This window comes from Nyctereutes procyonoides, unplaced genomic scaffold, assembly GCF_905146905.1.
Source record: "Nyctereutes procyonoides isolate TBG_1078 unplaced genomic scaffold, NYPRO_anot_genome, whole genome shotgun sequence".
NCBI lineage: Eukaryota > Metazoa > Chordata > Mammalia > Carnivora > Canidae > Nyctereutes > Nyctereutes procyonoides.
Genome location: NW_026575125.1, coordinates 40,853,422 through 40,880,267, shown reverse-complemented (window position 1 = coordinate 40,880,267; position 26,846 = coordinate 40,853,422). Strand labels below are relative to the sequence as shown.

At 44.4% G+C, this 26,846-nt stretch overlaps 1 protein-coding gene across 5 annotated transcripts in view; it reads right to left on the bottom strand.

Moving 5' to 3' along the window:
• Positions 1-26,781, bottom strand: part of RGN (regucalcin) — a 32,497-nt gene extending 5,716 nt beyond the window's left edge. Inside the window, exons 1-4 of one of the 5 annotated variants that reach the window (XM_055338333.1) lie at positions 11,667-11,825; positions 10,853-11,021; positions 9,822-9,999; positions 7,197-7,379 (exon numbers count right to left, since the gene is read on the bottom strand). In XM_055338333.1, the coding sequence (XP_055194308.1) occupies positions 7,197-7,379; positions 9,822-9,984 (346 nt within the window). In that variant the 5' untranslated portion in view covers positions 9,985-9,999; positions 10,853-11,021; positions 11,667-11,825. Of the gene's footprint in view, positions 1-7,196; positions 7,380-9,821; positions 10,000-10,296; positions 10,404-10,852; positions 11,022-11,666; positions 11,826-26,762 lie in introns of those variants that run through there. The other 4 variants (XM_055338332.1, XM_055338335.1, XM_055338334.1 and 1 more) reach the window with 4 other exon arrangements.
• Between the last annotated feature and the right edge of the window lie 65 nt (positions 26,782-26,846).

The following is a 26,846-nucleotide window of genomic DNA, read 5'->3' as shown; positions in this document are numbered from 1 at the left end:
AGTGAAGAGGGATGTTGCTCAGGAATGCAATTCCATAAAGCTGTTTATGATCGCCCGGGCTCATCTTCTACTTGTACTTGCACGAATCTGGTTCTAATTAGCATACCAAAGACTGCGAATGCGGCTGTGGTTAGAACTCACCAGTCTCAGGCTGACCACTGAGTAGCCTACATGTGAGCCAGATCCTAATGGCACCTCACAAACAGCAGGCTCAAGCTTTTCGGTTAAATGTTCTGAACCTATAGATCACTAACTAGGACAAATATATCAACATTCTCCATAGGATTGAACCAAGATCCAGGGGCTCAAAATAATATTTAAAATTTCTAGGAAACTTGGCAATGCAAGGAAGGAGAAGGGAGTAGAGGACACAACGAATAGCCAAATAAACATTTTAGAACTGGGGCATCTGGGTGGCTCAGGGGTTGAGCATCTATCTGCCTTTGGCTCAGGTTGTGATCCTGGAATCCAGGGATCCAGTCCTGCATCGGGCTCCCCGCAAGGAGCCTGCTTCTCTCTTTGCCTATGTATCTGCCTCTCTCTGTGTGTCTCTCATGAATAAATAAAATCTTAAAAAGATTTTTTAGAACTGAAAAAGAAAATAATAATAATAAAATAATCTAGAAACTGACTGGATGGATTTGCTAGCAGGATAGAGATGACAAAGGAAAGAGTTAGTGTAGCGAATGATAGGTCAATAGAAATTATCCAGGAGCTGGCTGGCTCAGTCGGTAGAGGGCACGCGAGATTCTTGATCTTGGGGTTGTGAGTTTGAGCTCCACGTTGGGCCTAGAGATTACTTAAAACAATTAAAAATCTTAAAATATATTTAAAAATAAATTATCCAATGTGAACGACAGAAATAATATTGAAAAAAATGAACAGAGCTTTAGAGATCTGTGGAACAACAAAAGAACTAACATATGTATCATTGGATTCCTAGAGAAGAGGAGGAAAATACAGGGTGGAAACACATTTGAAGAAGTAATGGTTCAAAACTCAAGTTTGGTGAAAAGCAGAAAACTATAAGTAGGCTCCATCCCAGCGTGGAGCCCAGCATGGGAGCTTGAACTCATAATCCTGAGATCAAGACCACAGCCAAGATCAAGAGTTGAATCCTTGACTGAGCTACCCAGGCGCCCCAGAAGGGACACATTTTTCATTTGCTGAAAGAAAAAAAAGGTGTCAGCCTAGAATTCTATATTCAATGAAAGTATCTTTCAAGAATGAAGGTGAAATAAAGATATTCTCATACAAAGTAAAACTGGGAGAATTCATAGCCAGCAGACCTGTTCTAACAGAATTGCTAAAGCAAGTTCCTTAGAAGGGAAATGACATCAAAATGCAGCTTGAAACAACAAAATGAAGAGCAATGGAAATAGTAAATTTAATAGACAGTTCTTCTCTTTAGTGCTTTAAAATATTTCTTTTTTTGTTAAAGATTTTATTTTTTAAAAGATTTAAAAAAATAAAAGATTTTTTATTTTAAAGTAATCTCTATATCCAACCTAGGGCTTGAACTCACAACCCCGAGATCAAGAGTTGCATGCTCCACCAACTGAACCAGCCAGGCACCCCTTTAAAATATTTTTGATGGTTAAAGCAAAAATTACATTTTCCAACAGGATTTATATGTATGTATATAAAGACAACTATAGGGACGCTTGGCTCAGGGCGTGAGCCAGGAGTTCCAGGGTCAAGTCCCACATTGGGCTCCCTGCGGGGATCCTGCTTCTCTCTCTGCCCCTGTCTCTGCCTCTCTCTGTGTCTCTCATGAATAAATAAAATCTTTAAAGAAAGACAACTATAGTATAAAGAAGTGATAATCAATTGAAGCGGTAAAATCTTGATTATAGATAGACTGCAAAAAGTTAACTGTAGGGCAGCCCGGGTGGCTCAGCGGTTTAGTGCCGCCTTCAACCCAGGGCGTGATCCCGGAGACCCGGGATCAAGTCCCACGTCGGGCTTCCTGCATGGAGCCTGCTTCTCTGTTTGCCTGTGTCTCTGCCTCTCTCTCTCTGTGCCTCTCATGAATAAAAAAATAAAATCTTAAAAAAAAGTTAACTGTATATTTTACAATCCTTTCAGAAGCCCTTAAAAAACTATAGAGAGATACAGCAAAATACCATCATAAATAAATTAAAATTTAATTCTAAAGAAGGTTGAAGTAACCCAAAAGAAGGCAGGAAAGGGGAAACAGAGGAACAAAAAAATACAGAGGGAAAGAAGAGAAAACAAATAACAAAATGGTAGATCTACATCAAAGCATATCAATAATTAAAACACATCAATTAATACATTTTTGAGATGAATTTCTAAAAAATCCAATTATTTGCTTGCTGTAAGAAACTCACTTCTGGGACGCCTGGGTGGCTCAGTGGTTGAGCACCTGCCTTCGGCCCAGGGCGTGATCCTGGAGTCCTGGGATTGAGTCCCATATCTGGCTCCCTGCATGGAGCCTGCTTCTCCCTCTGCCTGTGTCTTTGCCTCTCTCTCTCTTTCTGTGTCTCTCATGAATAAAAACAAAACAAAGCAAAACAACAACAACAAAAAACCCTAGCACTTAAAAAAAAAGAAAAAGAAACTCACTTCAGATATAATGATATAGATTGTGTACAAGTGAAAGGATGGGAAAAGCTATGCCATGCAAATATTGATTAAAATATTAGCTGGAGGGGCTGTATTAATATCAGACAAAATAATTAGAGCAAAGGGGGATCCCTGGGTGGCTCAGCAGTTTGGCGCCTCCCTTCAGCCCAGGGTGTGGTCTTGGAGTCCCAGGATCCAGTCCTGAATCGGGCTCCCTGCACGGAGCCTGCTTCTCCCTCTGTCTGAGTTGTGTCTCTGTCTCTGTCTCTGTCTCTGTCTCTGTCTGTCTCTCTCTCTCTCTTTGCGTCTCTCATGAATAAATAAATAAAATCTTAAAAAAGTAATTAGAGCAAAGAAAATTACCAGGGATACATAGGGGTGCTACATATCGTGAAAATGGTCAATTCACTAAGGAGACATAGCAACCTTAAATTTGTATGTGCTTAACAACAGAGCTTCAAAATACACAAAGCAAAAGTCAGAGCTGAAAAGAAATAGACAAATCCATAATTACAATTGGAGATGTCAGCATTCCTCTCTCAGTAATAGATACAAGTAGATAGAAAAATCAGCAAAGACATAGAACTGAACAGCATCAACCAATCTAAGTGGCGTTTACAGAACACTGTACACTCAACAGCAGCAGAGTAAGAATGGGTTAAAGGAAAATAGACAAAAGTTGGGAAGTTTGAATAGCAAGCAAGACAGGGTAAATCCTCCCTCCTAGGGGACAAGGATGTTCACGCAGCAGTTTCGGGCTATAGGGTAGTTGGATTTGTTTCACTAATATTCCTCCCCACTGTCTGCCCCACAGAAAGAGAGATACCTGGAACGTGAATGTGAATTCCCCACTGCTCGGAAAGGGTTCTACCTTTGTGGGAAAGAACAAGCTGGAGCCCTGGCTTATACCTCACTGTCTAGGAGTGAGCACACACAGGTCAGACCTTGGGTGTAGTGACACCCTCAGGCTTCTACCTACCACCTCCTGACTATCAAATGACTACCCTTTCCTGGTCCAGAAATATCTCCTAGTACCTGCTGAAAGCTATGAACTCTCTAGAAAAAGGTTCTCAGGTGCTTCAGTTTGTACACCCACAATGATGCCTACAATTTTAAGAGGTCTCCTCCAGGCACAGTTTAAAAACTGGGGACTCAAAAAAAATAAAAAAAATAAAAATAAAAAATAAAAAATAAAAAAATTAAAACTGGGGACTCCAGGCTAAGGACTCAGGCTTCCGAGGATGTCTTCATTTTGTCTCACAAAGAGCCACAGAACCGTATACTATAGCCATAAGGGAGAGGGAAAATCAATTTTGACAGCAGGTAGGGTATCCAATCCTATTTCCTTATCCTGCAGAAATCAGTGGCAGAGGGCTTCCAATCGATTCTCATCTTTAATCTTTCAACCTGACCTGGACTAGATCTGTGGTTGTGTAAAGTCCAGGGATATGGGAAGCGAGCCATGGCCAGTCATTCAGATCTCATGTACCTTCCATGCTGAAAGTGAATGGAGCCACGGCAGCATGGCTGATAACGTGAGGAGGTGGGGTGGGGAGGTGGAAACAGCAGGGTTTTGGAATCAACTTTGGCTAATTTGTTATGACGAGAAGGAAATAAGAATGTATGTGAAATGTATTATTTAACTGGAAACTATAGTTACATTTCACTGAAAGCTGAACATAAGCCATTCTACAGCCATCACAGTCAACATTGGTTCAAGAAAGAATCATCAACAAATGTAAAACCCAAGAGAGATGTTTTGCTGAGGACTAGGATATTTGGCCGGTCTTCAGGTATCTCCCTCCGTGTGGCAGCTAGCCTCCAAGATGGCCCCAAGTGATCCCTGCCTCCCTATCCCCCTAAGGGATATTCACACCCTTTGTACGTAGTCTCTTCTATCATTGTGTGACCAATAGCACATGACAGAAGTGATGGTTTATCACTTCCAAAATTAGTTATAGTATGACTGTAGCCTCTGTTTTGGGTGTCCTCGTTTTCTCTCTCTCTCTCTCTCTCTCTCTCTCTCTCTCTCTCTCTCTCTCTTCTCACTGGCCCTGGGAGAAGCCATGTCCAGAGCAGCCCTATGGAGAGGCCCACTTGGTAAGGAACTGAAATCTCCTGCCGACCCCTTGTGAGTGAGCTTGGACATGAATCCTCCAGGTCCCTTGAGAGACTCCAGCCCCTTCTGAGGCTACAGCCCCCGCCAACAGCTTGACTGCAACTTCATGATGCAGCTTTGAACTAGAACCATCAGGCTAAACCACATCCAGATTCTTAACCTTCAGAAACTATGTGATGTAAGAAATATTTCTTATTTTAAGCTGCTAAATTTCAGGGTAGTTTGTTACACAGCAATAGATGACTAATAAACCCCACAAAATGTTTATAAATCACAATTAAAAATAATAACCATGGGGGCACCTGGGTGGCTCAGTCGGTTGAGTCTCTGACTCTTGATTTCAGCTCAGGTCATGATCTCAGGGTTGTGAGATGGAGCCCTGCGCTGGGCTCATGCTCAAGGCAGAGTCTGCTTGTCCCTCTTCCTGCCCCTCTGCCCCTCTGTTCTCTTTCTATCTGAAATAAGTAAATGAAATCTTAAAAAAAAATTAGTAATTATGCAGTAGAGAAATCTGAGAAGACCTAAACCAGGTGATCAAAACGAACATCACCCACGAGGGACATGGTATCCAGGTGGGATACCTGGACAAAGACAGAGTATCACCTCTGTAGTATTCTAGTGACAAATGTACAACATCGATCTAATCACAAGGAAACATTAGACAAACACAAGGACAAGAGGAACATGAGGAATGTTCTATTAAAAACAGGAGGAATTGCTTCCCTCTGCCTATGTCTCTGCCTCTCTCTGTGTCTCTCAGGAATAAATAAATAAAATCTTAAAAAAGGGCACCTGGGTGGCTCAGTGGTTGAGTGTCTGCCTTTGGCTCAGGCTGTGATCCCAGGGTCCTGGGATCGAGTCTCGCATTGGGCTTCCGCAGGGAGCCTGCTTCTCCCTCTGCCTGTGTTTCTGCCTCTCTTTGTGTCTCTCATGAATAAATAAATAAAATCTTAAAAAGGGGGGGGTAGTTGTGTGTATTCTTCAAACATGGCAGGGTCATAAAAAATAAGAAAGGCTATGTTCTGTCCCAGAATACAGAGGTTTAAAGAGACGTGTCAACTAAATGCAATACATAATCCTAGACTGGATCCTGTGGTGGCGGGGGAAAATACTATAAAGGACATTATTTGGTTAATAGACAAAACTGGAGTATAGATAGTATGTCAGATATAACTGTTAACAATGTTAAACTTTTTTTAAGTTGATAACTAAACTGAGGTAGTGCAAGAATGTCATTTTCTTGGGAAAATCACATGGAAGTATTTTCCAGGGTTGTGATATATGCAACTTACTTTCAAATGATTCTGGAGGTATGTTGATATACATAGAGAGCGAGCAAATGGGACAAAACGTTGACAATAGGTGAACTAGGTAAAGGGTGGACAGGTGTTGTTTGTACTATTTTTACTTCTTTTTTCTGTCAATTTGAAATTATTTCCAATTTAAACATCATCAGCAACCACAAAACCTCTATTTTAAAACTCATTTAAACTATAATAGGACCACATACATTTTAGTCTCCGCTAGAGACAGATATTGAAAGCTTTTCTCATGGCATTCTTAAAATTAAAAAATGATTTTTAACTTAATTTAATTTATTATTTTTGGGGCACCTGGGTGGCTCAGTCAGTTGAGCATCTGCCTTTGGCTCAGGTCATGACCCCACGGTCCTGTGATCGAGCCCCACAACGGGGTCCTGGCTCAGTGGGGAGCGTGCTTCTCTCTCTCTCCCCTGCTAATGCTGTCTCTCTCATATAAATAAAATCTTTTAAAAAGTTATCATTTTTAAGTTGATTTTTTAAAAAGATTTTATTTATTTATTCATAGACAGAGAGAGAGAGACAGAGACACAGGCTCCATACAGGGAGCCCGATGTGGGACTCGATCCCGGGTCTCCAGGATCACACCCCAGGCTGCAGGCGGCGCCAAACCGCTGTGCCACCAGGGCTGCCCTTAACAGTTGATTTTTAATTGGCTTTATCATATGTATGTATGTATGTATGTATATGTACTTTTACACTTCTGTTAAGTAAACTCTACCCCCGCGACGCCAGGGTGGCTCAGCTGTTGGGCACCTGTTAGGCAGGGATCCAGGATCGAGTTCCACATTGGGGTCCCTGAGAGGAGCCTGGTTCTCCCTCTGCTTATGTCTCTGCCTCTCTCTCTCTCTCTCTCTCTCTCTCTCTCTCTCTCTCTGTCTCTCTGTCTCTCATGAATAAATAAATAAATCTTAAAAAAAACCCAAAACTCTACCCCCAGTGTGGGACTCGAACTCATGATCCCAAGATCAAGAGTCATATGCTCTACCAACTGAGCCGGCCATGAGTCCCTTGGGATATATTTTTTTAAAGGAAAAGCTATTCAAGTAATAATAAAAGAAGAACCCAAGACCCGTTATGAATAACATTTTACCACTACCAATTCGAGACTTTCCTAAGTCCTGCTTCTCTCCTAAGCTCAGTCAATAGGTGCTAGAAATAAACCGTACCAGCAAAGTATCTTCCAGCAGGATCCACCTTTCCATCATTGAACCGATTGTTTTTCTTGTCTTTATCTACTGTGGCCAGGGCAACTGCTGACTGATCTTCCCAGTTCAAAGCACAGAACTTTGTTCCAATGGTGGCGACATAGCCTCTTCCCTGGCGAAGGGCCACAGAGCTAATGGGGGCATCTGCAGAAGCAAAAGCAGCAGTCAGAAGGCAGTAAGTGGGCCAGTGGCCCAGCAGCACACTGTGGTCATCCCGCCACCTGGCATCTCTAAGAGGATTCTAGCTCTTTTGACGATGGGAGTGCCCTCTCCCTTCTGTTGAGTGGTGAAGACTACAGAACCAAGTATATTTGTTGAGCAGTATCCTGGGCAGCAGAGATAGAAAGGTGAAGGAAACCCAACTCTTCTGGAAACTTCCAGTCGAGTGGGAGAAGCAGAGAAATCACATCGGGGCAGCCACCATACATTGGAGCAGGTGCCACATCAAGTTCAAAGGGAGGGGATGTCTTTAACTGGGGTGGAATGGGGGAACGGGGAGCACCAAAGTAGCTGTCACAGAGCAAGTAATGCTTGATTCACCTGATCTCCAGGAAACTCAGAGACACAAACTGTGTTAGTTCTGGCAACTAGGTTTTGTGACATCTCTCTCTGATTCGGGACTTGTCTTTTCTAAGGGGTCCTCTTTTATGTATGTAATTGAAAGTTGTTTCTCAAATTCTTTTTTGGAAGGAAGTATGATAAAAATAATAGAAACATAGATGTGGTGATAAAACAATCACGTGTGACTAGATTGCTATATTTTGTATTTTTAAATTTTAGGTTTTCTGGGCTTAACATTTTTCCACGTATAAGGAAACTTCTTTGTCTAGAGAGATTGATTACCATGGTGAACAGTCAGAGGAAACAAATTTATCAGTTTATTTTGAAGACATTTTCTTTTTTGTAAAAAATATTTGAGAGAGAGAGAGAGAGAATGGGAGGAGGAGCAGAGGGAGAAGGACAAGCAGACTCCCAGCTGAGCACGGATCCCAATGCGGGGCTCGATCCCAGGACCCCTGAGATCATGATCTGAGCCAAAACCAAGAGTCGGTCCCTTAACCGACTCAGCCATTTAGGCACCCCTTGAAAACATTTTCTAAGCATCTATTCAGTAAGTGCAAAGCCCCATTCAGAAGTTGATTCCAGCCATTGAGAGGCCCAGGGAATGTGCAGCACAGTATTGGGAGGGCCACATTCTCATCATGCATCCCAACCTGTGGCCTGAGGCTTCTGGCAGCTAACTTCTGTAACTTCCTAAATTAATTGATACCATAATGCCTTTCTGTGGTTTGGGGGTGGTTGCAGATTAGGGATGGGAACATACCTCTACTGTGTGCACACTGGCAAAGAGAGACTAGGGCAACGGGTCCCTGCCTCTATGCTGGCCACTGGCCACAGTCACTTTGCCTCTAGCCACACTCATATCCCTGGGTGAGTTAAAAAGCTGTTCCCGGGGGGGCAGGGGGCACCTGGGTGGCTCAGTGGTTGAGCGTCTGCCTTTGGCTCAGGTCATGATCCCGGGGTCCTGGGATCGAGTCCCACATCGGGCTCCCTGCATGGAGCCTGCTTCTCCCTCTGCCTATGTCTCTGCCTCTCTCTCCATGTTTCATATGTATGTATGTATGTATGTATGTATGTATATGTACTTTTACACTTCTGTTAAGTAAACTCTACCCCCGCGACGCCAGGGTGGCTCAGCTGTTGGGCACCTGTTAGGCAGGGATCCAGGATCGAGTTCCACATTGGGGTCCCTGAGAGGAGCCTGGTTCTCCCTCTGCCTATGTCTCTGCCTCTCTCTCCATGTTTCTCATGAATAAATAAATAAAACCTTTACAAAAAAATAAAAGCTATTCCCTCTCATTAAAAAAAAAAAGTTTGAGATCACCAGTTCTGGGATGAGACTGTCCCAAGGTCACAGGAATTCATTGTATGTCTTCCCATTAACAAAGAACAAGAAGCTTCCTTATCTCATATCAAACTCCTACAATGAGAAACCCCTCCTCTGGGAGTCACACGGCCATAAACAGAATCACATTCCAATGCCCTTGAAATTTGTCATGAATCTTATCTTGTACAGTGAACAGATAGTCCTGGTTGATACTTTGTAAGTCTGAAAGCCCTTCTTGGTACATTCAAAGAAGGAATATACCTGGTTTTTTTTTTGGGGGGGAGGGTTTTTTTTTTGTTTGTTTCTGTTTCTGTTTTGTTTTTGTTTTGCAAATAAAGGACTTGGCCGGACCCAAGGTAGACAGCCTTTGCTGTGCCACAAACGGGCCTCCAACTTCTAAAGCTGTTATCCAAAGATGTTAAGGAAAGATCCTCCAGGGCCTGGTCAGCAACACAAAATGGGGACTGTTGCCCCTCGCCCGCGGGGGAAGAGGAAGTATTGAGCATCCAGAATTTACTCTTGGGTCAAAGCGGGAGTGCGCAGGGTGTGGACAGAGAGAGTAGGACCAAGCAGCAGTTTTAAAGCATGTCCAGGAGGCTTTAACAAGAAGTTCCCTGGGGAATGACACATCAGGTGACCGCCCCTCCCCGGGGAGAAGACGATGTATGGGCGGATCTGAGCCCGGCCTTCATCCTTACCCACGGTCACGTGCTGCACGCTCTTGCTGAGCGAATCCCACCGGCAAACCTTTTTCGCAGGAATATCTACGAAGAGCAGAGAGTTGGCCGCCTCCTCCCACACCGGAGACTCTCCGCACCGGCAGTTCTCCCGCAAAACACACTCAATCTTAATGGAAGACATTGTCAAGGGGGTGCTCTGCGGAAGGTAACGGAGATAACACGGGATGTAATCGCATGGGGTGAATTCAGTCAAACTCCGGGCTTAAGGCCCTGGTAAGATGCGGATGCAGAACTGAGTTTTATCGGAACTGGAAAAATTTCTCTAAAATCAGAACAAAATAGGCAATGTGGCAGGAAGAGACATACATGAAAATGAAGACAGGGCTGATCATCCATAACATGAGGCAACTTCAATCCACTTACCAGTGCTTGTTTTCAACTGTCTTTAAAAGAGAGAGAGAGGAAAAACCCCAAGCCCCCCCCACATCCGTACCTTGGTGCTGATGACCCTCGGAGAGCTGGCTGCTGGCTGCTGGCTGCTGGCTGCTGGCTGCTCCTGCACCCAAAGGCTGCCCTTTATGCCTGCGCCCTAGCCCCCGACTGAAGATGGGTCTGGTCAGGGGCGGGCAGCTCCCTCATTGGTGGCCCCTCCCCGCCCGCAGGTCACCAGCTCCTGCTACCCTCCCCACCCACTGATGGTTCGGACTCCCTTCTCCCACCTCTCCAAGGCCAGGGCCTTCCCGCTCTGCATTTTTCTGACCTGCATTTTTAGAAGTTAGATTCACTGGTGATAATAAACTAAATTGGAGCTGACACCCGTTTCCAACTTGGTGCAGTGGAAGGGGTGGAGAAGGGGACATATGTGATCTGGGGATCTCTTGTAGGAATGGACAGTCCCTCAGCTACTTCTGGCTCCCGGGGAAGGCACTGTGCCAGTTTGGCAAGGAGTCTTGAACTTTACTGGCAGGAATATTCTATGCTGGGACTTGAGGCCAGAGTGTGACCAGCGAACAGGGAGAAGACAAAAATTATCAGAGAAGAAACATTACCTAAGAGACCCCGTGGGAGAGGAAAACCAGGCAACTTTTCAGAGCCTCCTCTCTTTCCCAAACTCTTCCCAGCTGCTGACCCAAATTGTCTGCATTGTCATCCTTCCCCCTGTCATGTTTCTGCTTAGAAGTGAGTGGCCTCACCCAGCCATGGGCGAATTAATGACAGCTGAGGGAAAAGGAAAAAATAATCTTTGATTTCATATTTCCTTCTATACATTGCTTTTTTTTTAAAGAAACGACTCAAATCTTACTATTATTATTTTTTTGACTCAAATCTTAAACGCTGATGGCCAGTGTCTTAGCATTTGGAATCCTTGCTGGCTGTTAAAATTTGGCACAGGCTCCAAAGGCCTTCGTGTTATCGACCCGAGATAAGGCCCAGGATCAGACGAGGACCTTTTGCAATATTGACTTAATCGGGCGCTCCGGCGTGCAAGCTGAGGGTGGGAGGGCTGGGCCTCGCAACTGTCATTCCGCCGGGGCTTCCTGGGAGCCGGCGGCGGGGCGGCGGGGAGTGGGCGCGCGCCGGCAGGTGTCCCCGCTGCACCTGAGCTGCGCGAGCGGCGAGGGGCCTCCGCACCCTCCGGCGGCGCCGCCGCAGCCTCGGGTGACCGTGAGGCCCTGTGAAGCTGAAGGTCGAGCCTGTCTCGCGTCCGGCCGGGCCGAGGGGGCGCACGGGGCCCGGGTCCCCGGGGGGGCAGGGGCAGTCGGCCTCTTTTCAGCCGGCCCCGGCGACTCTGTACCGGCCGTGGCCGGACCTTTGCACCCCCGGGGAGCCGGGCGGAGAGGCCAGCGCGACCCCGGCACTCACCCGTCTGGCGCCTTCCAGAGGCTCAAGGTCGGGCCGCGGAGAGAGGCCTGGGCGGGGGCAGGGCGGCTCAGCAGGTGGGTGGCAGCAGCTGGGGGTGCGGGCCGGGGAGTGCACCCCCCGACGCTGTCCCTCTCCTCCGTGGCTCCTGGAAGAATCATACGAAGCCACCGCGACGGGCGGGGCGGGGGCAGACGCTTGGAGCCCGGGAGCCAACCCTCGGAGTTTGGCCAGGGAGCTAAAGTTTCTCTCTTACCTAAACAAGAAAAGTTCTTAAAATACCTAACAGAGATTGGGGTCGAGGGTCCGGTTAAACACAAGCAGGTTCAAAGAGGAAAGAACAAAGCGGTTAAACAAATCCACCCTTTTCCTAGCGGGAGAAGAACGACTGTTGGCTGGAGTCCAGCTCTTGCAAAGCTTTTTTGGGGAGGGGGGAAGGAAAGGCCTTATTTGATTGGATTTAAAAAATCAAATGGAAGAAACGACCCTAAGCAGTGCTCAGCTTCACACTCTCCTTTGAGAGGCTACGTCACCACCCATATTTTTCTCGAAATAACTTGCAAGTTTCAAACATTTTTAAAAAATTAAGGGAGACAGGTAAACAGAACGGTGGTTCCCGCTGCTGGATGAGAGCTGAGGAGTAACTGTGAAGGGGTTAAGGGAACTTTCTGGGGGGTAATGGAAACTATGTGAGTGGAGGTTTGAGTTGCATAGAAGTAGGTACTGTCCCTATTCGTCTGGTGGGACTCTTGAGATTTGTGGATTTTATTGTATATGTTGAATCCCAGGTCAGGGCTACCTTATTATCATTATTATTTTAATTTTTAAAATAGGCTCCATGCCCAGCGTGGGGCTTGAACTCAGTCACGACCCTGAGATCAAGAGTCACTGGCTCTACCAACTGAGTCAGCCAGAGCCCGGTGCCATCTCATTGATCTGTCTCAATCTCTTCTCGCATTCCTGGCCATCCGCACTATCCTAAGAGCCCTTAGTGCACTCAAATCACGATCACTGTGGCATTCCAGTTCCCTTTAATTCACTGAGGAGGAAAGGCCAGAGATCAAGCTCCAAAGACCCAGGGCTCTAGGCAGCCTGGAGATGTTTGGAGCAATCTCAGCTCAAAGTCTCAGGATAGTAACAGAGTAACTGGCACTTAGGGCCTCAATGATTTTGCCTTCCCCCTGGGAGATGTTTAAGACAACTACTCTCCCATGGGGCACCTGGGTGGCTCAGTGGTTGAGCATCTGCCTTCAGCTGGGGGTGTGATCCTGGGGTCCTGGGATCGAGTACCACAACAGGCTCTCTGCAGGAAGCCTGGTTCTCCCTCTGCTTATGTCTCTGCCTCTCTTTCTGTGTCTCTCATGAATAAATAAATAAAATCTTTATAAAAGAAGAGAAAAGACAACTACTTTCCCATGTCCCCATTTACAGATGGGAAAACAGTCTACAGAGTGAGGAGGCTCCCAAAGTCTTGTGTTAAGCTGGGAGAAATCTGGCAAATAGGCCAAACCTGCAGCAGAGAAATAAGACCTTGGGGCCTCCCGGGGGGGGGGGTCAGTCAGCTGAGCCTTGATTCTTATTTCAGCTCAGGTCATGATCTCAGGGTTGTGAGATCGATCATCGTGGAGTCTGCTTCTCCGTCTCCCTCTCCCTTTGCCCCTCTCCCCCACCCCCCTCTCTCAAATAATAACATAACATAATATAAAATAAGAAAAATAAGAACTTGAAGGGTACATTCTTAAGTGGGGCAGAGAATGGGACTTTGATCTCCAGAGGCTTCCCTGGAGTTCTGTTTTTGCCCTCTTCCCATCACACGGCTTCTTCCACCACCTTAATGCTGACAATGCCCCAAGCTATCTCAGCCCAGAGCTCTCCCCAAAAACGACAGGCCTGGGGTTCAGATGCTCTACTCACTCGCACCACTGAGCTGTCCAAAACCAATCACATTATTCTCCATGAGCCTGGGAATGTGACCCTGGTCCCTCCAACAGACTTTGTGAGAAGCCCAGACACCCTGCTAGACTTCTCTTGGTCCCGACTTCAAGTCCAGCTAGCCACCAGGCCATAGAAATTGTCCCTCCAATGCCCTTCCGACTATGTTGGCACTTCCTTCATTGATTCAGGCCTCCCCGCTTCTTGTGCAGATTGTTGATTGTTGTCAGCAACCTAGAGGGCTTGCCTTACCCCTTTGGATCTGCTGCCAAAATGACCCACTAGATCATGAGTCCTGAAGGGCAGGGATAATTTGCATTCATCCTCACCTCCACAGGGCCCACCATAGTACTGACACATAGAGGCTCTTCAATTACATGCCCCCCCTTTTTTTGTAGGGAAGAGATAACTTTATTTTGAAAAAATGTCAGTGTTACAGAAGAGTTGCAAAAATACCGTAAAGATTCCTGAGTATTCTTTACCTAGATTTCTCAAATGTTAACAGTCTACTGTTGCTTTGTCTTTCTCGTTTACATATAAATGTAAATATATTTTTATTTTTCTTGATTTTTAATTTTTTAAAGTAATCTCTACATCCTACATATGGCTTGAACTCCCAGCGCTCTACTGACCGAACCAGCCAGGCACCCATATGGCTATATTTATTTAATGGTTTGAGAGTAAGGTGCAGACATGATGCTCTGTTACCTCTAAATCTTTTGTTATGCATGTCCTGAAAAAAGGGACATTCTTTTATATAACCACAGCATAATTATCAAGATTGGGTGATTAACACTGATACAATATTATCTAGCTGAGTTTCATTGATTGTCCCACTGATGTCTCTTATAACAAAAGGAAAGAAAGTATTCCATTCTCAAATGCAACCCAGGAGAAAGCTTTGCATTTAGCTGTGCTTATTCTCCTTTAATCTTGAGTAGCTCCTTAGCCTTTGTTTCATGACATTGACAGTTTTGGAGTTTAAAATGTAGAATGTGAGCAGCCCGGGTGGCTCAGCGGTTTAGTGCCACCTTCAGCCCAGGGCCTGATCCTGGAGACCCGGGATCGAGTCCCACGTCGGGCTCCCAGCATAGAGCCTGCTTCTCCCTCTGCCTGTGTCTCTGCTATCTCTCTCTCTCTCTCTCTGTGTGTGCCTCTCATGAATAAATAAACAAAATCTTTTAAAAAATAAATAAAACGTAGAATGTTCCTTAATTTGGGATGATTTGATTTTTCCTCATGGTTAATTCAGGTTATGCCTTTTTTGGCAATACTGCAAAAGTGATGCTGTATCCTCCATAGCATCTGGAGGCAAATGATGTCCATTTGTTAACTTTGGTCACTGTATGTGCTCATTGAATCTTTATAATAAAATATAATTTATTCATACCCAAGAGCATAGAAAGCCCCTTAAACCTGTTGGAGGTTCCTTCTTGACCTCAGTGATGGTCTAGCCATGTACTCTTTCTGCTTCTTTCATCTGAATTTGCTACTCCTTCTGCCTACAACACTTTACTCCTCCCACTAATACAACCTCTACCTCTGCACTGGGCTCGCTCCTACCTGAGAGTTAGCCTAGTGTCCTGTCCACCAGGAAGCTTTCACTGATTGCCCTGGCTCTGACCTGTGGCTCTTATAGCATCCTGTCTTTATGTTTTATTATGATATTCACCACATTGACTTAAAACTGTTGGTTTGTCTCTCCTGCTACATCAGGAACTCTCAGAGTAAGTCTTGGACCTTTTATTATGATATAAACCCCTTCATTCAAAGATCACCTCCAGGGACACCTGGGTGGCTCAGTTGGTTAAGCGTCTGCCTTTGGCTTAGGTCATGATCATGACCTCAGGGTCCTGAGATCGAGCCCCACATGGGGCTCCCTGATCAGCAGGGGGGTCTGCTTCTTCCTTTCCCTGCTCATGTTCTCTTTCTCTCTGTCTCCCTCTCAAAAAAAATCTTTAAAACAAAACAAAAACAACCCTCCCCCAAAGATCACCTCTAGTCCAACAAATCTGGGTTCACTGACTCCTCAAAAGAAGAGAGAATTCACAGCATGGGGGAACCGTGGGATGTCTTGGTTAGAAGGTGTTAGAACCTATTATAGGACTTGGCTTTGTGTTAGGTGATTTTGGGGTGAGTACAAGGACTGAAGGCTGTCAGGGAGTGGGGTAGTTTTATGATTGGATATCTTAATTCTTGTTAAGAAGGTGAGGAGGATGGAGTGATTGATAAAGAAGCAACACCCATTCATAGGAGCTAGGAGAGGGCGATGTTTGGTCATTTTGGGGATTTTTTTTAAAGATTTTATTTTATTTATTCATGAGAGACACACACACAGAGAGAGGCAGAGACACAGGCAGAGGGAGAAGCAGGCTCCATGCAGGGAGCCCGACATGGGACTCGATCCCGGGACTCTGGGATCACGCCCTGGGCCGAAGGCAGATACTTAACCACTGAGCCACCCAGGCGTCCCCATTTTGGCGATTTGGACTGATGTTTGTTAGTCTTGTTTTTGTCTTGCTCCATGATGGACACAGAGAAGTCTTGTCTGTTGTTGGAGATCTGTGAAATTGTTCATGTTCAATGGGAGAATACCAAAGCCTTGCTGTGAGTTCCAGGCCAGCTCTTGTATGTCAGGGGCTGCGTTTCTTTCTCACTCCCCTCTTTCATCCAAGATCAGATGAAGTCAGGCCACAGGATGCGAGTCTATATTCTGATCATCACCACTGCCAGGATTTTGCTGACCTGGAGTTGGCTCAGAGGAAGTTGTCCGTAGTAGGGTTAGGGCTCGTCTCTCCTCTCCATTGCAGAATGAGTTGTTGTTGAATCTCCTGAGGTGACAAGGGCTGGACAGTGGCATTTAAGACTCTGGACAGAATACATCGGCCAAATGCACCACAGGCAGTTACCAGAAACAAGATGATGATTAGTCCTTGTAATAGACCCTGGAGACAGACCAAACTCAGGCCAGGGAAATATGTCCCAAAGCCCAGCTGGTATCTTGTAGAGAATCAGATGGCCTTTTCTTTTAGCCTGATCAGAATTTGTTCTACTTGGGGGCTCCTGACTGGCTCATTTGGTGGAGTGTGCATCTCTTGATCTTGGGGTGGTGAGTTCAAGCCCCATGTTGGGTGCAGAGACTACTTAAATAAATAAATAAAAACTTAAAAAAATAAATTATTCTCCTTGACCCTTATATGAGTGCAGCAAGAAGTGTTTGCTGAAGCATAAACTCCCCCTTGGCTAGCTAACAGGAAATTGAAGGTTATGAGTTTCCTCATGACAACTCTGGCTAATGAATGTAAACTGGTTTTGGCAGCGGGCGGGGGGTGGGGGACTTCTGAGTAGAAACCGTGTCATTTCTGGCATCTGATGAGGTCAGAGACAGGTTTTGAACCACCTTTTCACTATTTTGCAGACTCCAGCTCACAGAGCGTGCATGAAGAGTCAGCAGCTACTTCTCCCGGGAGTTATCCAGACTCACCCGTGCCTGCCTCTTCTTTTCAGGGATAAATGTTCCACAGGAGGGCTGGTACCTTCAAAAGTTGTTTGAAAGTTTCTAAGAATTATCCCAAATATGCAGTTAAGTTCACGTGTAGCAGGTGGATGTACATCTGATGGCCACATAGGCGATGGTATCGTAATGGGGCACAGACTCTATTGGGCGTATGAGTATCATTTGGCATGAGCTAATTGTATGTCCCTTGAAATGTCCCCTCCAATAACGTGAGTGGTGGGGTTAAGCGGTTCCTGAGACAAGGGTTTCTGATGAGAACAGAGTACTGTGGCCCTGGCACAGACCCCACCTGAGTCCCCACTCCTGGTGGCTAGCTTTTGCTGACAGCACCGTGATGACCTTGGAAGAAGCATTCTGCTGATGTGAGGTCACTTGTTATGTGACCAAAGTTTGGGATGGATGAACCTTCTTTAAAGGTACATCTTTTCTAAAGATTTTATTTATTTATTCGTGAGAGACACAGACAGAGATCCAGAGACATAGGCAGAGGGAGAAGCAGGCTCCCCACAGGGATCCCAGGACCTAGGATTATGACCTGAGCTGAAGGCAGACGCTCAACCACTGAGCCACCCAGATGTCTCTTAGAGGTACATTTAAAGGAAGAATGATTAAATTTTTGTCCACAGTTAAATTCAGAGCGGCAGCTCTGGTCTGAGAAAAACTTATCAGGTTTTTTTTCTTTTTTAAAGATTCTATTTATTTATTCATGAGAGACACAGAGAGAGGCAGAGACATAAACAGAGGGAGCAGCAGACTCCCTGCAGGGAACCCAACGTGAGACTCCATCCCAGTACTCCAGGATTATGCCCTGGGCCGAAGGCAGACGCTCAACCACTGAGCCACCCAGGTGTCCCAGGTTCCTTTTTTCTTAAGCAGGAGATCACTGAGGGACAAAAGTCACAGGACAAGATAAGGAAGAACCTGCAAAGGAGCCTTTTAGTCGGTTATGGGGGAGTGTCAAGTACAAGAATAGCAAGACGACTGTGGTAGGGTCGAGGGAAGGAAGAGGCTGCTGACAAATCAGAAAATGAACCTTGGGGCATAAGCTGTCTCCTTCTGTAGTCAGTGGTTTCTGGAAGTTCCTAAGAGTCGCATTTAGTGTCCCAGTGGAATGGCCATCTAGTAGTCAGGATCCAGTGATGTGTATCTTTTAAGTTGGGAGACACAACCGAAGTGTCAGTGCCTTGGAGTTTTATTGCTGTGTCGGTTGCTAACAGCGCCCGATAAAGTCTTTTCCATTGAGGCTCAAGGGCAGTTTTGAGAGAAAACCAGACTTTCAGGTTTGAGTCATGCAGAGGCTGCTGGGTGGGTGTTTTGAAAATGCAGCTTGGACCTGTTGGTGATAAAGCTGGAGGTGTACGAGGCCCTCGTGATAATTAGTCACTTCAGCTTGGAATAAACTAGAACCTAGGATTGGAAGTACTTTCTTTTCCTTTTTTAAAGATTTATTTATTTATTCATGAGAGACACACACAGAGAGAGGCAGAGACACAGGCAGAGGGAGAAGCAGGCTCCATGCAGGGGTCCTGACGTGGGACTCGATCCCGGGTCTCCAGGATCACACCCTGGGCTGAAAGCAGCGCTAATCCACTGAGCCACCCCTTTTATTTCTAAGAGATATTCCACTGCATGTAAATACCATTTGTCTATCCATCCGACGGTTGCTGGACATTTGAGTTGTCTCCAGTTTTGGGCTATCACAAACAAAGCTTCTATGAACATTCATGTACTAGTCGTTATATAAAAATTTGCTTTCATTTCTCTTGAGCGAATATTTAGGAACAGAATGGCTGGGTCTTATGTAGATGTACATTTAACTTTGTAGAAAGCTTCTGGACTGTTTTCCCAAGTGGTTGTGTCATTTTACATCCTCATTGCCCTTGTATCAGAGTTCCACTTCCTAGATGTCCTCACCATCACTTGGTATGGTGAGCCTTTTAAATTTTAGCCATTCTAATAGGTATGTAGTGGTATCTCATTGTGGTTTTAATTTGCATTTCCCTAATGAGTGTTGAGCCTCTTCTCACGTGAATATTTGTCATTCATATATCTTCACCAAAGTGCCTGTTGAGATTGCTCATTTAAAAAAATTAGGTTATTTTCTTGTTGTTATGTTGTGAGGATTCTTGAAATATTTTGGATACGAAGCCTTTATCATATAAATGATTGGCAAATCTTTTCTCCCAGTCTGTGACTTCTCTTTTCATCCTATTAACAGTGTGTCTTTCAAAAAGCAGTAGTTTTTGGAGTGCCTGGGTAGCTCAGTGGTTGAGCATCTGCTTTTGGCTCAGGTTGTGATCCCGGGGTCCTGGGATCAAGTCCTGCATTGGGCTCCCCACAGGGAACCTGCTTCTCCCTTTGCCCACATCTCTGCCTCTCTGTCTCTCATGAGTGAATAAATAAAATCTTTAAAAAAAACAGTTTTGATTTTAATAAAGTCAAATTTACCAATGTTCTTTTATGGAAAGTACTCTTGGTGTCATATCAAAGAAATGTTTGCCTAACCAGGATCCTAAAGGTTTTCTGTGTTTTGTCTAGAAACTTTATAGTTTTAGGTTTTAAATTTAGGTCTTTGACCCATTTTTTTTTTTAAAGAGAGGGAGTGTGAGAGAGACAGATGGAGAGGAAGAGAGAGGATCTTAAGTAGGCTCCATGCCTGGTCTCACATCAGGCAGGGCATGATCCCACAACCCTGAGATCATGGACTGAGTCGAAATCAAGAGTTGCAAACTTAATCGAATGAGCCATCCAGGCAGCCAGGTCTTTGACCCATTTTTATTTTTTTATTTTTTTAAGATTTTATTTATTCATGAGACACACACACACACACACACACACACACTGAGAGAGAGAGAGAAAGAGAGAGACAGAGACAGAGACAGAGACAAGGAGAAGCAGGCTCCATGCAGGGAGCCTGACATGAGCTCGAACCCAGGTCTCCAGGATCACACCCTGGGCTGAAGGCGGCGCTAAACTGCTGAGCCACCCAGGCTGCCTTTTGACCCATTTTTAAATTAGTTTTATATATGGGGGGAGGTATGGATTGAAGGTCTATTTTTTACTATATGGATATCCAGTCATTCCAGTACACTTTGTGGGAAGAGGATTGTTAAAGACAATCTACTTTGCACTAAATTGCTGTGTGCTTTTGTTGAAAATCAGTTGGCATGTATGTGTGGTTCTATTTCTGAATTCATTCTATTCCATTGATCTATATGTCTATCTCTACACCAATACCACACTTTTTTTGATTACCACTTCAAGAATGAAATCAGGTAGTGTCAGTCTTTTAGCTTCATTCTTTTTGTTCTAAGTGTTTCGCCAACCCTAGGTCCTTTGCACTTTCATATGATTTTAAAATTTGGTTTGTCAATTCCCACCCCAAGAAGTTGGTATGATTTTGATTGGAATTGCATTGACCAACTTGGGGATAACTGACATCTTAATATTGAGCCTTCTGATCCATGAACATGGTATATCTCTCCATTTATTTAGGTCTTATATTTCTCTTGGAAATGTTTTATTGATGCCATTGAACAGGTCTTTCATATCTTTTGTCAGATTAATACCTATGAATTTCGGGGGATCCCTGGGTGGCGCAGCGGTTTGGCGCCTGCCTTTGGCCCAGGGTGCGATCCTGGAGACCCAGGATCAAATCCCACGTCGGGCTCCTGGTGCATGGAGCCTGCTTCTCCCTCTGCCTGTGTCTCTGCCTCTCTCTCTCTCTCTCTCTGTATGACTATCATAAATGAATAATAAAAAAAATAAGGCCTTAAAAAATACCTATGAATTTCACATTTTTTGGTACTAACTTAAATGGTATTATTTTTAAAATTTCAATTTCTGATTGTTCCTTGCCAGTATATAAAATACAATAGATTTTTGTAAATTGACCTCTTATCCTGCAGCCTTGCTCTACTCACTTATTAGTTCTGGTAGGTTTATGTATTTATTAAAGATTTTATTTATTTATGAGTCAGAGAGACAGAGAGACAGAGAGAAAGAGGGAGGCAGAGACAGAGGGAGAAGTAGAATCCCCACTGAGCAGGAGCCCAATGCAGGACTCAATCCCAGGACTCTGGGATCAGTACCTGAGCCGAAGGCAGATGCTTAGCCATCTAGCCACCCAGCTGCCTGTTTTTTTTTTTTTCTACATGGGCAATCATGTCATCTGAAAACAAAGAGAGTTATATTTCTTCATTTTTAATCAGGATTCCTTTCATGTCTTTTTTCTTGCTTTATTGTACTGACTAGAAATTCTAGTATAATGTTGATGAAAAGTAGTAACATTCTTGTCTTATTCCTGATTGTAGAGGGAAAATATTATTTTTCACCATTAAATACAATGTTAGCTGTGGGTTTTTCATAGATATCTTTTATCTGGTTCAGGAAGTTCCCTTCTATGTTTAGTTTGCTAAGCATTATTATCAGGAATAGATACTGGATTTTGTCAAATGCTTTTTATGTATCCTGGAGATATGATGAATTATATTGATTGTTTATTGAATATTAAATAAACCTTTCACTTCTGAGATAAATCCCACTTGGTTATTGCTATGGACTGAATGTTTATGTTCCCCCAAGTTCATATGTTGAAGTCCTAGCCTCCAATGTTATGGTATTTGGAGGTGGGACCCTTGGGAGATAATGAGGTTTAGATTAGGCCATGATGGTGGGACCCTCATCATGGGGTTCATACCCTTATTTGAGGAAAAGAGAACTCTCTCTCTCTCTTTCTCTAACTATGCACCAAAGAAAGGCTATGTGAGAACACATTGAGAAGGCAGCTGTCTATAAACGAGGAAGTGAGCCCTCACCAGACAGGAGTCTAATGGCACCTCTATCTTGGACTTTTCAGCTTCCAGAGTGTGAGAAACAAATTTCTCTTGTTCTAGCTAGCCAGTCTATAGTTTTTTTTTGTTGAAGCAGCCCAAGCTAAGACAGTCTTGATGTATTTTCTTTTTGACATGTTATTGGATTCAATTTGTTAAAGTTCTAAGAATTTTTGCATCTATTTTTATGAAGGATATTGGCCTATAGTTTTCTTATTATGTCTGTGTGGTTTTGGCATCAGGGAAGAGTTTGTGTAGAATTGGTATTATTCTTTATTTTTTTTAAAGATTTTATTTATTCATGAGACACACACACACACACACACACACACACACACACAGAGGCAGAGACACAGGCAGAGGGAGAAGCAGGCTCCACGCAGGGAGCCCGACATGGGACTCGATCCCGGGTCTCCAGGATCACGCCCTGGGCCGAGGGCAGTGCTAAACCGCTGAGCCACCCAGGTTGCCCGGTATTATTCTTTAAATGTCTGTTAGGATTTTCCAGTAGAGTCATTTGGGCTCAGAGTTTTCTTCATAAGAAAACTTTTAACCCAAATGTATTTAAGAATAAAAAGGTTTTCAGGTTATCTATTTTTTTCTAGAATGTGCACTGGTAGTTTGTGTCTTTGAGGGACTGTGTCCATTTCATTTTTGTTGTTGAATTTACTGGCATAAGTTTTTTTTAAAGATTTATTTATTAATTCATGAGAAACAGAGAGGAGAGAGGTAGAGATCTGGGCAGAGGGAGAAGCAGGCTCCTTGCAGGAAGCCTGATGCAGGACTCGATCCCAGATCCCAGGATCACGTCCTGAGCCAAAGGCAAACGCTCAACTGCTGAGCCACCCAGGTGTTCCATGGCATAAGTTTGTTAATAATATTCCCTTATTGGGGCTCCTAGTCAGTCTCACTAGAGATTTATCAATTGGGGCTCCTAGTCAGTCTCACTAGAGATTTATCAATTTTATTTTACTTATCTTCTCAAAGATCCAGCTTTTGGTTTCAATGATTTTCTTTTCTGTTTCACTGATTTCAGCTTTGACCTTTAATATTTCCTTTCTTCTACTTTGGATTTCATTTCCTATTTTTAGTTTTATTAAGAAGAAAAAGGTGCAATCACTGACTTGAGACCCCTCTTTTCTAATATAGGCATTTAGTGCTATAAAATTTCTCCAAGGTACTGCTTTAGTGCCATCCCACAAATTGCATGGTTTGTTTTCTTTTAATTCGGTTCAAAATACTTTGTAATTTCCTATATCAGTTCTTTGATTCGTGTGTTATTTAGAAGTTTGTTTAGTTTCCAATGATTGCAATTTTCCACAGATGTTTCTGTTCCTGATTTCTAAATTCACTCCATTGTGATTAGAGAACCATACTTTGACCTGAATCTTTTTAAATTTACTAAGACTTGTTTAATGGCCTATCTTGGTAAATATACCATTTACATTTGAAGAAAGGATGTGTATTGTGCTCTTGCGGGATAGAGTAGTAAATGTCAATTAAATCTGGATGGTTGATAGTTTTCTTCAAATCTTCTGTTCTTTTTTAAAAGATTTTATTTATTTGTTTGAGAGAGAGTGAGCGAGGGAGAGAGAGAGAGAGAGAGAGAGCACGAGCGGGAGGGAGGGAGGGGCCAAGGGACAGGGACAAGCAGACTCTTTGCTGAGTAGCAAGATTTGATTCCAGGACCCTGAGATCATGACCTGAGCTGAAGGCAGATGTTTGACTGAGCCACCCAGGTGCCCCTCAAATCTTCTGTGTTCTTACTTATTTTGTGTGTACTTGTTCTATTAGTTATAAACTATAATTGTTGGTTTGTGCATTTTTCCTTGCAGTTCTCTCATTTTCTCCTTAATGTATTTTGAAGCTGTTAATAGGTGCATAAACACCTAGGATTTTTATGTTCTCTTGAAGAATTTGCCCTTGCGTGGTGGTGATATAGCCATCCTAGCTTTCTATTGGTTAATGTTACCAGGTATCTTTTACCATTCCCTTAGTTTTAACCTATGTTTAAAAGTGAGTTTCTTATAGGCAGCAGAGAGTTTCATTCTTTAATCCCCAAGCTCTGCTCAGGGGTCTGGGATCTTCAAGAATTCTCTAACTCTCCAAGCTACCCACTTCCTTCTAGGAAGTTCTGATAATTAGAGCATCATTCCTCATGATGAGCCCCACCTGCCTTCTATCACCTCCCCACCAGGGTGACATTCAGAGATTTCCACTTCCTTACAACAGCTTTTCAGACAACAGGGACAGTCAAACCTATGGCAGCTACTCAGGCAGTGCCAGATTCAGCCACAGTGGATCAATCAGGCCCATGGAAGATTACCTCAAGGCTACCTGAGAAGTACAAAAGGCTCCCTTGGAAAAAGTATGGGGAGGCAGAGAATATAAAACTAATTTCTACAGGGGAGGATCTTATTGGTAGAAAAAACCCACTATTTTCCATTTTCAGAAAGCATCTCTTTTTTAAAATATTATTTAAAACATTTTTTATTTATTTGAGAGAGAGAGAGAGAGAGAGAGAGAGAGAGAGAGAGAATGGGCAGGGGGAAAGGCAGAGGGAGAAGCAGGTCCCCTGCTAAGCAGGGACCCCCACGTGGGACTCGATCCCAGGACCCCTGGATCATGACCTGAGCCGAAGGCAGACATTTAACCAACTGAGCCACCCAGGTGCCCCCAGAAAGCGTTTCAACTAGGAAAGAAAGCATAGGAGCAACCTAGAATGGTCAGCCATATCCCAGGTGGGCCCTTTGGGAAAGAGAGATGCTCCTCTGAAAGAGTGAGGAGCACTTGCTCTATTCCTAGTGTATTTGTTTATTTCTACTGTCACAAATTAAATTTGGTGGGTTAAAGCAACACAGATTTATACTCTTATAGTTCTGTTTGTCAGAAGTCTATAATCATGGCGTAGGCAGGGCTAGGTTCTTTCTGGAGACCTTAGGAGGGGATTCCTTTCCTTTCTTAGTTTCTAGGGGCCACCTGTGTTCTTTGTCTCATGGCCTTTCTCAGCATCACTGCAACCACTTGCTTCCACTGTAACATCCCCTACTACTGCTGATCCTGCTGCCTCCCTCTTATAATTACCCTTGTGATGATACTGGTTGGTCCCATTTGGATCATCAAGGACAATCTCTCCATCTCAGTTCCTTTACCTTTATTATATCTGCAAAGTTCCTTTTACCATGGAAAGTAACACAGCAGCAGGTTTTAGGGATGCAGCTGTGGGCAGCGTTGGGGAGCCATTGGTTAGCCTACCACATTTAGTTACAGGCTAGAACAGCCATGCGGACCAGGTCCTAGCTCTACCGCGAGACCTGTCCTGTCCAGATGTGTGTGAATTATCTTGGTCTCTGGACATGAACCTCTGAACCATTTGCTTCTGTGTCAGATGACTAATTCTGGTCCAGTCATCTCTGTCCAGGATGGCAGGGATCAGTGGTACAGGACTTATGGGATTAAACCCTAACTCGGGTTGCTTTCTTCAGGGAGAAGCTGAGCAGGAACTCTTAGAGAAGGCTTGGGGCACAGAGTCCAGCAAAGTGACCACGAGTAAGAGCTGTAGAGGTGACCTCACAGGTTTTCATCTCAATCCTGCTATTTACTAGCTGTGGAAACTTGAGTAACGGTCTTAACCACCTGACCTGTTTTGAAATGCATCAAATAGAGCTAGTAGTATCACTTTCATATGGTTGTCATGAGAACTAAATAAAAGGTTGTTCATGTTCATGTAAAAGGCTTAATTAGCAGAGGGCCTGACGCAGAGGAAGGGCTCAATGAATATTGCCATTCTTAGTATTTGAAGGCTTGACTGGCCCCCCAAAAGTTTCCTGGACTGTCCTACCAAGGGTATTGGTCTCGGTTGGCTTCCCTAAGGGATCTAAGTAGTTGTGTTAAAACTGTCTTTTAGCCTGGTCTTTGCCAGTGTACTTCCCAGTCCATCTTGGAGGGAGGGAGGACAGGGACACTGGCACAAAGTCTGCCCCTGAGATGTAGGCGGCCCTGTTTGGTCTTGCTCATGGTTATCCCTGTGGGAAAATATGACAGAAAAAACTGGCAAGTGGCCACAGGACTGCAGACAGCCAAGAGCATTGTGAACGCCACTGGTTTTACCCTCTATGGCCACCAGTCTGCAGGGCTGGAGGAAGGAGGGGGCAGAGTTATCCAGAGATCCTGTCTTAGAGAGTCAAGAAGGGAGAGTTAGAGTGGAAAGAAGTCTGTCCCCAGAACTCTGGTACACGTGCCAGGCCTATCTGGAGCAGGACTAAGTACCTAACATGTTCTCCCCTAAGCAGCCAAAAGGTCTGAAATGCTAACTGTCCCTTCCAAAGTGTCTTTCTTGAAGCTGACGTGATTAATTCGATGAGGTTATTCATTTTCAAAATGTCAGCAATTCTTAGCTTGAAGTTTTTTCATCATGTGAGAAAGGACTATAAAATAACGAGACCCGTTTCCCGGTGTGATCTATGGAAGTGGCTTCATTACTGCACGGCAAGACTTTGGAAGGTAAAGTAATGTGGGCTGAAAGGTGGTTCTGCAAATGGTTTCCGCGCTCAGGTAACTCGGCTGTACGGAGCACAGCTTAGTCAGCCCAGCGGTGCCTTTCCAGCTGATTCACCACCTGACATCCCCTCTAGCGGCAATGACACTGACAAGGTGGGCCGGGAGGCGCAGTGCGTGGACTGGAAGGGAAGGAAGCTTGGGGTGTGCAGGCCTCAGGGCTGGAATGCTCACACCCAAACCCACGTGACAAGGTGAGAAATGCTCCGATTATCTGGACAACTGATCTCTTTATAGGGACCTACAGGTAGAAGAACTCACCAGTGGCGAACAGAGCAGGGGACACCAGTCTGGGTCTTGAGCCTTCCCCACCTCCACTCCCTTCAAGGACAACTATCCCCACAG